A 15,315-nucleotide genomic window follows, 5' to 3' on the forward strand; every position below is an offset into this window, starting at 1 on the left:
CATGAACTATTTGGACCAATGTTATAAAGTGCTTTGAGCTGGGAGAAATAGAAGCTGGAACATGGAAGTTACATTATAAGCAGAGTTATTTTTGTTCTGTAGAAAAACTTTTAATTGTCAAAGACTTTAAAAAGAAAGTCTTTTTCTTTCTCTTTTGAATCCTACAAGGGTTAACTTCAACACACATTACTAATATCTCATTGCAGTTGTCATAAACTCATTGCTAATGTTTATATTACTGAGATACAGGTGGAGATCAAGTGAACAATTAAAACCTCTAAATAAAATTTCAGAAATTGTCAAACCGAGCATGAGCTCCCAGTGGAAAGGGCTTATTTTTAAGGTTGAAATTTTAGTGCGTAATATCTTTACCATTTTACAGCTCTGCTGAATGGAGTATACGAAAGTATTTCACGAAGCATGAAATCTTGGTCTTTTATGGATGGTACATTCATATAATAGATATCTTAACTCATATCATTATGTAACATCAATTTTAAAAGGTTATTTTAGAGGAAAATAACACTTGCAATTGCAGAAACTGCCGTAAGTGTCTGGAGTACTTTGAAATCTGAATAGAAAGAACACTTTGAAGTAAGGTCTAGATTAAAAAGCAATAGTAATCCAATATTTTGCAAAAAAAAATATGTAGGGTTAATCTTGATGTCATGTAATTTCTCCTAAAACTTTGCTGTTTACTCTTTAAGATAGATTAATTCTGAAGACTACATGAAAGTGAATGGGAGTGTTGTCTGAAAGAACAGCTGAATAAGACTGTATACGTTAATATGAGGCATTGCACACTGAAAGAAGTGTGTTTGGAAAAAGGAAACTAAAGCTTCATGAACATTTCTTGTTAAATGTATCTGGTGGAAACATATAGAAGGCAGCTTTCTCATTAGATGGGGACCACTGGTAGTTAATGTAATTAGGCAAAACGTGTCTAAGAACCCGTGTACTTGGGAAGTAATCCTATGCTGAGCCCATGGTTGCTGTCAGTATATTAGAAATTTCCAGGTTAATATTCACTGGGAATACTGCAGAACAGACCTATCTGAAATTAAATACGTCATCTATTCCTGACTTCCTATATAACAGTTCAAATGCAAACTATGACTATCGTTGTATTTGGCGTGTTAGCCAAAAAGTGACATAGAAAACTTTTCTGCAAATAGTCAGAATTTTCACTGATGTGAGTAGGTTTTTGGTATCTGCTTGTATTTGCTTATACTATTGGTGAACTTGGTTCTTCAGCAGAGGGTTTGGTAGGTCATTCCACACCAATGAGGCAAAAAGTGCACAACAGCACAATCTAGAAGTAAATAAACAAAAGCCTCTGTGGAATTGCTGCTCCATAAAACATTGTCTTGTGAAGATTTCTTTTAAACTTCTTTTTTTCCCCTCCATCCGAGCCCAGATATGTGCCCATCCGGATTTCCAGCAGGCTGTAGCAGACTAAACCAATCCCTGCTGTGATTGCTGGTACACACATGTTGGTTCTGTCCCTTTTGTCCTACAGACAGCGGTGTAGATTTTTCTGAGCCTTTGGCTCTCTGTAAATGGAAGATGCATACCCTGGAAGAAGGATCCAAAGGTTTGGAAATGCATGTTGATTTTCACTCACCCCAAGAGACTGGACTATCTGTATTTTTCCCCGTGCAATTACTCCATCTCTCTGTAGGCAGACACATATATTTTCACCTGGAAATGAAACAATGAGCAAACTTGTATGAATTGCTTTTGTTTCCTGACCACTTATTGCTAAAACATTGAAGTTTACTTTTAATCTTGTCTATACTTTTACAAAATCCCTAGGGAAAAGGAGCTGATTTATGTACAGCTTAGCCTGGAGCACTTGCGTCACTGTACAATTTTGTATTGCTTGCTTAATAGACCACAAAAGTCAACATCTCTTTGGAAGAACAATTTGTGCTTGAAGTAGTCACAAATTCCAAGAGATCCTGTTAAGGCAGGATGTTGTGAGAAATCCAGGGCTGGAACAAAAACTCTTGTTTCCTAATTATAATGTTAATACTTTGGGAAACCTTAAGCCATTCTGTCTTGGTTTATGTCAATAAAGGTTTGGTTTTTCATCTTTTTTTTCTTGCCCATCCTGCTTTGGGAAGTTGGAAGTAAGTCAACATTTTTAACTGCAACATAATAAGTTGTCTATTGTTATGGAAGCAGATGCAAGATTACATCTCTGTAAAGAGACAGATAATGTGCATTTAAAATATCTTTAATGAAACGAGGTCAGAAACTTTAGTTCACAGGTTTATAGAATAAAAGAGGTTGGAAAGGGACTTTAGGACTTCTCTGGGTCAGTTTCTTGCTCAAAGCATTATAATTGGTGAGGTCAGATCAGGTTCCTCAAGGCTTTAACCAGTCAGAGCTTGAAAACCTTTAAGGATGGAGACTGTGCAAACTGTTCCGCTACTTGGCTGTCCTCATGGGAATAAAGTTTTTCTCTTACATCCGTTTAGAGTCTCTCTTGTTTCAGTTTATATCTGTTCCCCCTTGTCCTGCTCCTGCACAGCTCTCTGTAGAGCCTGCCTTTGGTGTTTCCTTGCTGACTTCCCCACATCTGTCAAGTCCCCTTAAAGCTGCTGCCTCTGCAGGTGAACAAGCCCCATGGTCCTCAGCCTCTTCTCACAGGACAGGTGCTCCAGCCTCTGACCATCTGAGCAGCCGTCTGCTGAACTCGCTTCAGTTGATCAACATCTGTCTTGTGTTGGAAGATCTCAAATGGGACACAGTATCTGGATGTGATATGAAATTGTTGGGTAGAGGGGGAAGGTTGCTTCCTATGATCTGCTGGCCATACTTTCCTTCATACTATAGGCCATCTTTGCTGCCAAGAGAGACTACTGGCTCATGTGCAGCTTGTGTCTAGCAAGACCTGCTGGTATTTTTCAGTGGAGTAATACCCTGGTTGGTCTTATATCATTATTCCTTCCCACATGCTGGACTTTGTGTTTTTCTGTTTTGAATTCCATAAGGTTCCTGTTAACCCATTCCTCCAGTCTGTATGGGAGCACTTGAGCATATTGACCAATAGCAGCGTCCCCCCACAGTCTGATGTCACATACCGTTATGATGAACATGCGGTCCTTTACTGCCCCAGATCACTGATTAACCCAAAAAGTGAGAGGTCCTGATATAAACCTCTGTGGTACTTCTCTTGCTTCCTGACATCCAGGTAGAATGCAACCCAGTAACCACTATATTCTGAACCCCCAAAGTCAAAGTAATTTTTTTCTTTTTTTGCCTTTCTGTGTGTCAATTCAACCTGTGAGGATCTTTTTTCCTGCAATGGTTGTTTGCAGGTGCCTACATCAGAAAAATCCTGCATTTGGTCACACTCGCAAAACAGTTGGTTGTTCAGTGTCTTAATTTGGATCTACACAGGTGAAATTCAATTAAATCATTAGTCTTACAGAAACGTAGAAGTGATTTATGGCTATAATCACGCCAAATTTTAACTAGCACTTTGAAGTTTTCTTATTTGAAAGATTAAAATAATAGCAATTCTACATTGCATTTGTGTAGTTCACAGCATGAACTCACTTAAAATAATCACTATGAAGAGCCTGCCAATGTACATTTTCCATCAGTCTGGATTCAGTGTTCCACAGACCTAGAGGAGGAGTTTTGTTGGGTTCAGTTCCAAACAGGTTTATTTAATATAACGGATGAAACTTTTTTTTTCCTTAAAATATACATTAGTTACACAAAAGTATGGTATAACATTGCTCACTTTGATCACTTTATTCATGTTAACTTCACTAATTTTCATAGGACATGGCATGTAGTATATGCTCTTACAGAGATACGCAGTATACATTTACACGGGAAATTAAGCACTGAAACTAATATAAGATTGATGAGAAAAAGTTCATTGTCAGCATGCCATACTATTACAAGTTGTGTCAGAGTCATGTGTCCAACATAAGGTTTAGAGGAAGAACAAGAAAACCAAAGTATGGCTGCCTGGTTTCTTCTTGAACTATTAAATACAAAGCCACACATGAGCAGTTTTGAGAGATGAATATAACCCCCCTGATAATATCAAAATCTTGAGTTCCTCTGACAACCATTGCTAAAGCCAGCTGATTTGTAGAATAACACGTTGCCCATTCCTTCTGACAATTGAAATTACTGTCTTCACCTGATCGTATTGAAATGGCTTCATTTTATTTCAGGAAAATCCATTTCTAATAACATACACATTTTTAGCAGTTTCTGTTGTGATGGATGGATTATTTCAGACAGCAACTAGAGCTTCTAACACCCTCCTATGGAAGTCACAAATTGTTCTGTGTATACATTCGTGTCAAAATTACACATGCATTTAATTGCATAGATTGCTAAACATTCCAGGACTACTTATGCAGGCTATATGGATCTCTGTGTAAGAGATTCAGTAATTCTGTTGAGACCTATGGCTGAAGATGAGTGTGTATGGAATGACTTTGTTGAGTCAGAACCAGAGCATACAAAATTTTATGGGATTGAGTTAACAGTTTATTGAGGTGCAGGGTCAATAAGTACACCTAAGTAAAATGTCTTGCTTTTGTTTTAATCTTGAGTTTTCCATCCAAAAATCGTGCTTTCACTGTTTTTGAAGGGGAAAAGAAATATCAGCTTTTAAAAGATGGCGTGACCAATTGTCTTAATGTGTAGGTATAAACGGTCTGGACAGCTTGTCTGTTCAGCTGTTCGTTGTTGGAAATCTACATATTGTCATCTTCCTAGGAGATAACAATCTGAACTGCAGTTAATCTGCTAGATTATTGCTGTAATCAATATTGCTATCGTGTGTTGAAATGATAAGTGTAATACCTTTTGATTATTCTTAATGTGAAAATATAAGATTCTTCATGAGCATACAGCGTATTTGATGAAAACACTCTTTTTTTTAACTGGCTTGTTTCTGTTGGTTTTGCACTGGTTTTTGCTGTTGTAAGCATCACCATCACACAGGTTAATTTGAACTTCCTACTTTGGAAGACTATCATGTCTCAATTTAACTTCATTAAGTTTTTACTGTGTTTCATTTATAGCAAAATGTTTATTTTGATGAATTTAGTGCTCATTTCTCCCATTATTCCCTCGGTCAAGCAAGGATGTGATTCTGTGATGTCTGATCAGCACAGCCTCAAAGCATTTAGTGTTTCCAGTCCTTTCCTGGTGAAAGTAAAGTGCTGAAGGAAACAGGGACAAAATAAACTCAGACAAGAACAGGCTATGGATCCAGAACGGGTGTGAGGGGCTGAAAAATTGTTGAGAGATAGTTAAGAAGAATGAGTGGTAGATAATCCGAGAGAGAAACAGGTAGAAGATAATAAGTGCAACAATGAAGAACAAAACGTGGCACTTCTGTATACCGTACAAAAGGATGAAGACAAAAACCTTAATTGTAGAAGCTACAGCTTAAGTCTGGTTATAGAAGGACAAAACCAGTGCTTTAATGAGCTCCCTGGTGCTGAGATTATTAAAAGTGACCAAGCCCCCACCATTTTATAGACAACTGAGCAGATTGTGACAAAATTTAAGGGGCGGTGAAAGTGCTTGGGTACAACAAACCACCGAGTGTTAAAATATTTCTGCTGAATTCTTTAACACAAAGGGTAAGTTTTCTGTGGAGACTTTAAGTGGAAGTATGAAGACCCTTAAAGATAGAACTTGGAGATCTAAAATAAAGTAAAACAGATGAAAAGTGGTTTCTAACTGAAAAACATAAAGGGCATCTAGAGTACCACTGCATCTCAGTCCTTATTACAGCCCATAGATTCTGTCTTTGTTACTACTCTATAAGTCTGCGTACTACTTGGCAATGTAGTAAGAAAATATTGGCAAACCTATTAAAAACACCCGTGCCCACTATGAATAAAGTCTTTTTGTTATTTTGTTATTGTGGGGCTTGGAAAAAGCATACACAAATGACCTCTACCAGCTTTTGGACAGCTTATGATGTTATTATTTTAAAGAAATGTAGGCAGGCGAAAATGGCACGAAAAATGTCATCCAGATCAGTAAAAATGAAACTAGTTTTACCATGTAGGCAACATAAGCACCCAAGTGAGCTTACAAACAGTTTGTAATGACAACCATGCTGTATTGTTTGTGTATCTAGAAGCAGAATTACTCATAACAACTTTAGGAAAGGGAAATAAGGCACAATCCAAGCAACAATTTACCTCTCACTTTTATATATTGAAAAGTTTTAGTTTCAATTACTAAGGTAAAACAAGCTGAAGATATGCAAAGATCATTTAAAAGAAAACAAAAAGCCTGTTGTTTTACATCTGTTTGAGGCCTTAGCACTTGTGATAAAGGAAATTCTGTGGAATAAAATATTAAGGTACATTTTTGGGGTGGATCAGAAAGTGATTGGTGTACTAAAATATAATAGGGAACTGTGGGAGGTTGGTGAAGAAGCAAGTGTATGAACATGAAACCAAGCAGATTTGAGGGCAGAAGAGGCAGTAAAAAGGTCAAAGAGACCAGCTAAGTGTCTCTTGGAAGCTCATTCTTTTGGGGCTTGATCTTATGCCAACCAAAGAGAAGAGAGAGCAATAGTAATTAAATGAGTCCTAAGACACTTAAATGAATTACACCAATAGACAAAAGATACTGCTGACATAAAATGAAGCTAATTCTGAGTATAGCTGGGGACCTTTAGGGTTCAGAGGGCCTAGCAGATTTTTTTTATTTCTGGTAATTCCTATAAGAACAAGCAAAATTTTTAGTAGGGATCATATATAGTAACTTTTTTCACCAATTAAATTAATTATCTACAGGATGCATGTGAGGGGGGAATCTATAGAGGACTTAATAGCAGATACGATTTATCTGGTCATTCCAAGAATCTAGGATCAAATTTGTAAGCAGTGTCCTGCTCAGATTTCTCTTCTGGGTTGCTGTGCTCTAGCCCTGTGAAAGCCACCTGTTATTCTTACCCCTTTGCTATAGTATCCTGTTCTTGGCAATATGCCTACTATTTAAGGTTACTTTCATTAATCAGCCGTAAAGTTCTTTGCAGGCAGAATCTCTGATCTCTTTCTGTTGTCTTTAAAGCTGAAGACCTCACTTGTTTGTTCTTTGTGTTGTTTTTGTTGTGGTTGTTTTTTGTTTTGGTTTTTTTTTACTTTCATATCCATGTAAAAAGATACCCTCAAGTTAAAGAATTCATTTGGTAGTCTTTGAAAAAGTGATGGTTTGGGCAATCCTAAAGCAAAGTTCACACTTTTATTTAAAAGTTACAAAATTCAGTGACTGGTGGGGCTGTGGAATGTGGATCAGGTCCTTAAAATAACCCATGCCCCATGGATGCCTTGCACTGGTACACAGAAGAATTATTGTCACAGGCTGTCTGGTCTCAGGGCTAAACACACAATCAAGTCAGTGATAACACGACAAAATCATTTTTCCTGCCCCGTGACATGCAATTCTTTGCACATTTTAGCAAATAGCTGTGACTTTCCTTGTATTCCTTTCTGATGTTTTTATAGCAGCCAACATGTTTAAAAGTTTACATACTGATCCGTGACTCCTGTGTAGTACATTTCTGCTTTGAGATGTTTCTTTTCAGAACAGGATGGTTACTTTTTCCTGTCTTTTTTCTTTTTTTTTAAGATAGATGGCCATTACCAGTACATGTGAACAACAGTCAAACTTGATATGTTGCATATACTATGAGTTTAATGTTTTTTCCATTGCACTTCATTTCCCTAATGCTACCCGAGGTATTCCGAGACATATGCATCCCTGTCTTCTGTCTTTCAGAGTTAACTTCAACTTGAGCAATAAAATCCGGGTGCTTTTTAGAGCATTAAATCTGGCGAGTGGAAATTTGTCATGATGTCTTTCAGGACCACCAGGTGTATGTCAGCGAGTGGGAAAGTTGCTCCACAGGTAACTCAAATCTCTGTGAGCAAGGCTGGTACATGAAGAAGCCATTTGTATCCCACTGAGTCCCTTAATGTTGAGAACATCGCTGAGATTTACACGAGTCCGATCTGCACAGCCGATAAGATGGCTGCAGCGGGGTAGCAACCGTATGACCTGAATCGCTGTTTCTCGTGCCTCAGGGGCTGTGGCACTAGCGGGGGTTTTGGGTTTTTTATTTGTTTTGGTTCTAGCTGGGTCAAAGCTACCATGAAGGGTGCATTTTATTAAACCAGGCAGCTGGAAAGCGGTTAGGTGGAAGCCACGTTGCCTCTTGGGCATGGAGTGGCAGCCCTGGGTCAGAGGTAATATATTGGCAAAGGTCCTGAATGCCTCTTTCTGTATCTTTCTTAGGGTCGCCCCAGTGCTTTTAGACAGAATTGTTGTCAATGGTATTGATTAGATGTTCTGATAAGCTAGCAAGCTTCCTGATGTGTTAAATTTCCTTCTTTCACGTGGTGTTAAGTGTTGAAGAAGTATGCGGAACTGCAGAAGTAACTCTCAGTGGACACCACCGAAGCAGGACTGCTTGCCATCAACTGTGCCGTGCATGCCAATTCCAATTTGTCACTTTTAACACTTTCTAGCAATTCTGGGGACCCCTACTAATATGCTGTGTACTTCTAGAGTTTTAATTTTTGTTTTTATTGGAAGAGATTGCACAAAAAAAAAATCTGAATGAAATTTCTGCTGCACTTACAACACGTGTTCCTAAAAGTGTATATTCAAACCCAAAAGCTAGCAAAGAAAATACTCCAGGATAGCAGAATTTTGTATTTAAAGCAATTTGTCAGAACAGGAGGAAATGTAATATTTGAACTTCGAAGTTAAAATTTGAAATACATCTCAGAAATGCACTTCACCTAAGTGACACATTGGTAGTTGTTTTATGAACAAATTCTTACTATGGAAAACATTATCAAGTTTTCAATCTACATTAGCTTGCGCTTTGCAGCCGTTCCAATGTGAGAGGTGGGGTGTGATTTTCAAGGCCTTCCTTCTCATTGCTTGCTTACATGTATAGTAACAACTCCAGATTTCCCATTTTCCATCACCATGAGCATGGAAGAGCTGTTGACTGCAGACGAGACCAGATGTCATCACTGGTTTTGTCCAAAGGGGCTCGTGTGACATCCCACCTCCCAAGCAGCTCCTCCCTTGCTGCCGTGGTGGGGATCAGTGGTTGGGCAGCTCTGAGCCTTGTTGCAGCCCACGAGACGGCGCCCGAAATTCCCGCCAGTCAAAGTGAGACCTGTTACAGCAAGAAATGGGTTAATGATTGTATCTCTGCTTCAGCAAATGCACAATAAAGAGCTAGATTAGTAGAGATGAAAAATTTATTGCAAGACTGCCACAGTATTATGAAAAACAAACTGATTTCATTGAGCAGTAGTTCTGTTACCATAATCCTAACAATAAACTCCGTTACAATAATAATAGGAGAAAAACTAATTGCAGCGAGGACAGGACAAATCTTTTTTAATCCTCATTGTCATCTTAACTAAATCCAAACCTATTTGTATTAACCTTTGCTGACAGAGTCACATGATGGACATAATTTCTCGTAATTTACCAGCAGTAGATCTAACCTTTCTTCATCAAATATTCATAAAGGCATGATTCGCAATGATTTTCTGTCTCTTTTCATATTTACAGCTTGTTGTCTTCTTCCTTTTTACTATAATTTGAACACAATTGAAGTCAGATGGAATTAAAGTTAAATTGCTTTAGTGACTACAGTACCTGAAAGCAGAGAATAACTAATTGAAATTTCTTACAAGTAGAGATCATGCTGTACTCTGATGTGACTGCATTAAACCGTCCAAGTGCCCTTGCCTTTTGAGGGGGAAAAAACCCAACCCAGATTAAATGGCATCAGTTCTTGTCACTGGCGTAACTGTTCAACACGTGTGAGATTGAAAGCAGGTAGTTTTACTGGATCCTTGGACAAAGTATTTGAGTCGTGAAAAGAAATGCTGTGGGCTTGATCCCTTATTTAGGTGTAAATAAGAATAACCATTGAATTCCATTCAATTATGCTAGTGTAAAATGGATTTAAAAGGCTGATAGATCAATTTGATTAAGGCAGTGTAGAACTGGTATGAGACTTGGACTATGCATCTTTTTCTATCGAAGAAGTTTACATCTGAAATATAATTATCTGCCAGCTGTAGAATGACGACACTCCCCGTGGATGGTTTTTAATGAGGAGAAACCAGGACTCTTAATGCAAATCTAAGGTATAATGGAAAATATTAAACAGAAAGTCATATGGTTAAACTATTATAATGTGATAAATTCCCAGAAATGCTTTAGACTGATATATTTGAATTTAAGATGACTAGGTAATGCTTATAAGCATTCTTTGTACCGTGCTATGGACAGAAACTGTGCCTGTGAGTAGCTCTAATAGACAATTTGGTATCACCGTGCTCATTCTCTCAGAATAGATTGTGTATAAGTGGAACCAATATAAATGATTTAAAATAAGCATAGCTTTAAAATGCAATGCTTTTTAAGTAAGCATAAAATGCACAGGCTTTTTTTTTCTCGTGCAATTCTTTTTAAGTAAGCATAAAATGCGATGCTTACTTTGTCTTCATCACTTTGTTTTCCAGTTCTGGGTGCACGCCAGCCAGTAACTGAGCTGTTGGGACCTTGCTTCCCATTTTTCAGGTACGGCTGTCACTCTTTCCGTGAGCAATCCCCACTGTCTAATGCGATGAGCTGCTGAGAGCCGTCAGCTCCCATTTTCATCACTGAGAACTGAATGTTCAGCACCTTCTAGCATTAAATCTCTAGAGAACAGAGGGTTTTAGCAGCTCCTAAGTAGTGAGATATTGCTGCAAATTAATGAAGAAAATGTCTTAAAGATACATTTGTCATAACTTTTATTTATATGGAAAACTAGAGAGGGTTCTGTTGTTTGTGCCAGGTTCCTGTACAGTGATGATCAGGTGAGAGTGACTGATGAGAACCACTTGTTTCTTTCCTCAAACCCGTTACTGTCTATGGAGTGGATGAAGAGGCATTAGCTGACAGAGCACTTTCTGAACTTTGAATTGTTTTAGATTCGTTTAATCACAGAATTACATTTCTGGAACTTTTGCAGGTATGCTAAGCAAACCTGTAATCTGTATTTGGCTCTTCAGCCTGCTTCTTTCTTTGCCTGCGGCATCCTTTGTAGGTTTGGATTCGGTCAAATGCAGAGAGAGAACGGAATGGGGAGAAGGAGGAGGCAGCAGTAGGCTGGTGGGAAGGAGCTTGTCCAGTGGACTGGGGACCACACTGAGATCCATGACGTTAATTCAGTTCTTGACTAGTCCAAGTGCTGATTTCTCATGTGCTGAGAGCACCTTGTTGTGACACCAGCAGGGAAAGGTGAGGTGTTTGGAGGGAGCAGCGATGAGGACATAGAAACTAGTTAAATATGCACAAGAAGCAGGTGAGCTTACAGGTAAATACTGTATACTGAAGCAACTGGTACTCTTTTATCACAACATGAAGTCTATGTTTTAAATTTGGTATATTTTTGAAGTCAGGTATGGACATTTTAATGATTTTCTTAACTGAAGCCAAATTAAATGCTGTGGAGAAAAAAAAATAAAGTAAAGCTGTCTTGGAAACAGAGCAAGTTATTAAAAAAGCATAAAGAATTAAAGCAAGTTTTTGCTTTGTTTCAACTTTGTAGAGAATTAGAGCAAATTATTATTTCAGTTATTCCAGTCTTAGTCAAATAAAAGCACTTTCTATATCCATAGTAATAATGAAATCAAGAGGGATTATTTCTAATAAATGAGATAGAGACATATTTGAAGATTTGTACTATAATTACTAATTCACAGAAATGAAATTTAAAAATTACCAAAATGAAAAACTGTCTAGAAGAGCAACAAAACTGGTGAGGGGCTAGAGCACAAGTGTGATGGGAGCGGCTGAGGGACTTGAGGGGTTCATCCTGGAGAACAGGAGCTGAGGGGAGACCTTCTCATCTCTGAACTGCCTGAAAGGAGCTTGGAGCCAGGGGGGTCGGGCTCTACTCCCCAGGAACAAGCGCCAGGAGCAGAGGAAATGGCCTCAAGTTGCGCCAGGGGAGGTTGAGGTTGGATGTGGGGAACAATTTCTTCCCCAAAGGGCTGTGGGGCATTAGAACAGGCTGCCCAGGGCAGTGCTGGAGTCCCCATCCCTGGAGGGTTGAACAGATGTATGAACGAGGTTCTTAGGGACACAAGGTAGTGCCAGGGTTGGGTTATGGCTGGATTTTATGATCTTGAGAGTCTCTTCCAACCAAAATGACTCTATGGTTCTATGATTCTAAATTCCCCACTGTTTTAGGATAAGGCTGAATTAAGTGCATTTATTTGTACATAATTATAAATTTAATTGTACAGGGCTTGAAATAAAACAATTCTGTAGTAATTTGTAAAACTGCATTTCCTTTCAGATGACATCTTTAAGCATCAGAGAGAAAATGTGTATGAGTTCCATAAATAGTATAAATGGCATTTTCAGATCTCTCCTAATATTGGTTCTCATTATCTGATATCTCTTGATTCAGTGTGACCTTGCATGTTTTGGTGATTCCAGGATGCTTGTAGAGAAACAAGGGAAATGAAATTATAAACATGCTGTTTACTTACATTTTGGTGTTTTGAATATTTGTCATAAACTTCATTACAAATTGTAATATAAATTAAACATATGTGTGTGTGTGTGTGTGTACCTTTTGGCCAATTCCCTTTTCAGTTAAGCCTACATATATTAAAAAGTTTGACTTATGCCTCTGTGTAACAAGTGCAAGAGAACGTGGATGCTACTAAAGGTTTTTATTCCCTGCATCAGGGTGTTTCTCTCCATAGTGGTGCTGGGTTCAAAGGCTAAGCTGATACTTCTGGGACTTTGACAATAGAAGTCTTCTGTCTTCTTTCATTCTCCTGGAGTATCCATTCCAATTAGAATGTATAAGTTTACAGCAAGATGTCTTACAAGGAATTTTAAAAGTCTTACTCAAAGTATGCTCGTTAAAGAATGGTTGTGTAAAAGTTTGAGCATCGTTGTATTTAGGATTTTTATGTCACCTGTTTTGACTTCTGTCACAAGTTACTAAATTTTATTCTTTTATCCCTGTGCTAGCTGTGTAACTGCATGGTTTCCAGGCAGGAATCTTTTCTTGATTTGAAGATGTCAGAAATGAAGAATATTCTGTTCCTTTAATAGTTTGTCCCAGTGTGTGATTGACTGCATTGTAAAAAACAGGTTTATTTCTATTTCTCTGGGTTCATTTTCAAATTCCAGCTTTCTCTGCTAGACAAGAGAGCTCTTTCATATAAGATATTTTCCTTCAATCTATCGGTTTTAAATCCGATAAGTGAGGCACATTGAGTTAATCATTATTGTGTGTTTTCTACCTACCTCCATAGTCTCTTTTCTCTGCTCTCTTCAATGTACTTCTAAAAAACTAGAAACAAGATTGTTCCATGTTACTCTCATATTTGTCTGTCTAGTGAAATACAGAAGGATTAGGTACTATGCTGGGAATTTATTTTGAGTTGTCCTGTATAATATCTACATTGTTTTCAGAAGCAGTGTTTTTGAGCACAAACTCATCAATTTTCCAGTCATCTTTCTCCCTATCATTATATTAATATATAGTTCTATAACACATGTGGTCCTGATCATTAAGTAACCTGGCAGGGCTAAGCCCTACCCACGTTGTTTTGAATGATATCGGTCTCTGTGCTGTCTGCAAAAATTGTCAAGTAGTTGATCATTGCTATTTACTTTGAGAATACTGATGAAAATGTGACTAATACTGGCCACCGTATTGGCTTCTGGAGGAATTCCTTTTGAGGGTCACCATTCAGTGGTGATTCCCCATTGATGTTTATCATTATGTTACCTGATAGTCACTACTTATGGTATATGTTATCTTGACATTCAGTGCTACTTGGGAAAAAAAGATCATTCAGTGGCTAGCATAAATCAATTCATCCTATTCTTCCATAGTTTCTTTTAGTAACTGGCCATCTTGAAGGGTTTGTCCAATAAGATTTGTTTTCCAGGAAAAAACGTGCTGATTGGCATGCTTTGTGTATTCATTTCATCTGTCAGATGAATCACGTACTTATTGTCTAATGATGTGCCACAGGGCCTGCAGATACCTGGATGTCTCCATTTCCTTTGTCATGACAGTAGCGCTCGAACAGTCTTTATGATTTCCAGAATTCAAATCAACATTATTGGGCCACAGGAGTTTTTCGGGCTAAGTTAATAACACAGTGTAGTGCCAGGCATTTGCCTCTCAAAGAGCACTGACTGTATGCGAAGATGGATGCTGTTCTTTTATGGGTGTGTTCTGGAAAAGGTTCAGAAGAGAATGGGTCTGAACACTGGTAAAAGCTTCCTGGTACAGCCCTAGCTGACTTCTACTGGTAGGAGACTATTTGATTCCTAAAATCCAGAGATGCTTAGAATATCATCCTTCATTGTTTCTGAGTAAAAAATACAAAAGACACTGGGAAATGAAAGTTTTTTAAGCCCAAAGTTTTCATAATGAAAAGCTGTTCTGTTGAAGGTATTCTAAACTTTCCAATTAGAAAGGTCACAAATATCTCTAGAAGATTGGTACCTAGTTTAAATTTGGAGGCAAATGTAAGTGAACAGTGTTTTTTTTAATATCTGACCATGAGGAAATTAAAAAAAAGATAAAGAAGGAAGAAGTACATGGAACAGTCCTGAAGGACTCGAAAAGAACCTGCGGTTCCAGCGTGATTTCACCAGTGTTTCACTCTGGCTACACTGAGAAGCCAACACCAGGTGAACTGAGCGTGGTAAAGACATTAAGGCTCAGAAAAAGGGAAATCAAATTTCTGTCTGTTAACAGAGCATCGCTGACCCAGGCCTGTCGCAGTTTGGGCAGGCAGCGGTGTTCTACCTGCTCAGGAGCGGGGAAATGCTGGGAAAGCTCACGTCAAAGTGGAAAGGACAAATTCTGTGGGAGAAGGTCTAAGAAAATGGACTTTTGTCTTGCTGAGGAATGTCTTTAACTTCCCTAGATGCTCTTACTGGCACTTCAATAAACAGGAGAGTGTGTGAAATTCCCCTGTAGAACTGCACATATCCAAGAAATACGAACTACAAATTAATAACTTCTCAGGAGTACTTAAGAAAGGAAAACAAGAAGAAAGGACACCTCCCGTTTGCACCAGAAATAGGAAGATTATGTAGCTGTTGCCAAGACCCTTAAAGTTTACATTAATTCCTTGGCATTAAAACAGGTTGGAGTAATATCATTTCAGCAAAGAAAAAGCTGAACGCATACTTTGTATCTTAGATTAATATAATCACAATATTATTTGAAAAAGC

The 15,315-nt window shown here is 38.1% G+C and overlaps 1 protein-coding gene across 12 annotated transcripts in view; it reads left to right on the forward strand.

Moving 5' to 3' along the window:
- Positions 1-15,315, forward strand: part of FTO (FTO alpha-ketoglutarate dependent dioxygenase) — a 322,731-nt gene that overhangs the window by 201,818 nt on the left and 105,598 nt on the right. The window contains exons 9-10 of one of the 12 annotated variants that reach the window (XR_011741308.1): positions 7,789-7,917; positions 10,569-10,626. The exons of 9 other annotated variants lie outside the window; for them this stretch is intronic. Coding sequence is in view for 1 of the 3 variants with exons in the window: in XM_071814486.1 (XP_071670587.1) it covers positions 7,789-7,805 (17 nt within the window). In the remaining 2 variants the exon portion in view is untranslated. Of the gene's footprint in view, positions 1-7,788; positions 7,918-10,568; positions 10,627-15,315 lie in introns of those variants that run through there. 2 more of the 12 variants (XR_011741309.1, XM_071814486.1) reach the window with 2 other exon arrangements.

Source organism: Patagioenas fasciata, chromosome 13 (assembly GCF_037038585.1).
Source record: "Patagioenas fasciata isolate bPatFas1 chromosome 13, bPatFas1.hap1, whole genome shotgun sequence".
Lineage (NCBI taxonomy): Eukaryota > Metazoa > Chordata > Aves > Columbiformes > Columbidae > Patagioenas > Patagioenas fasciata.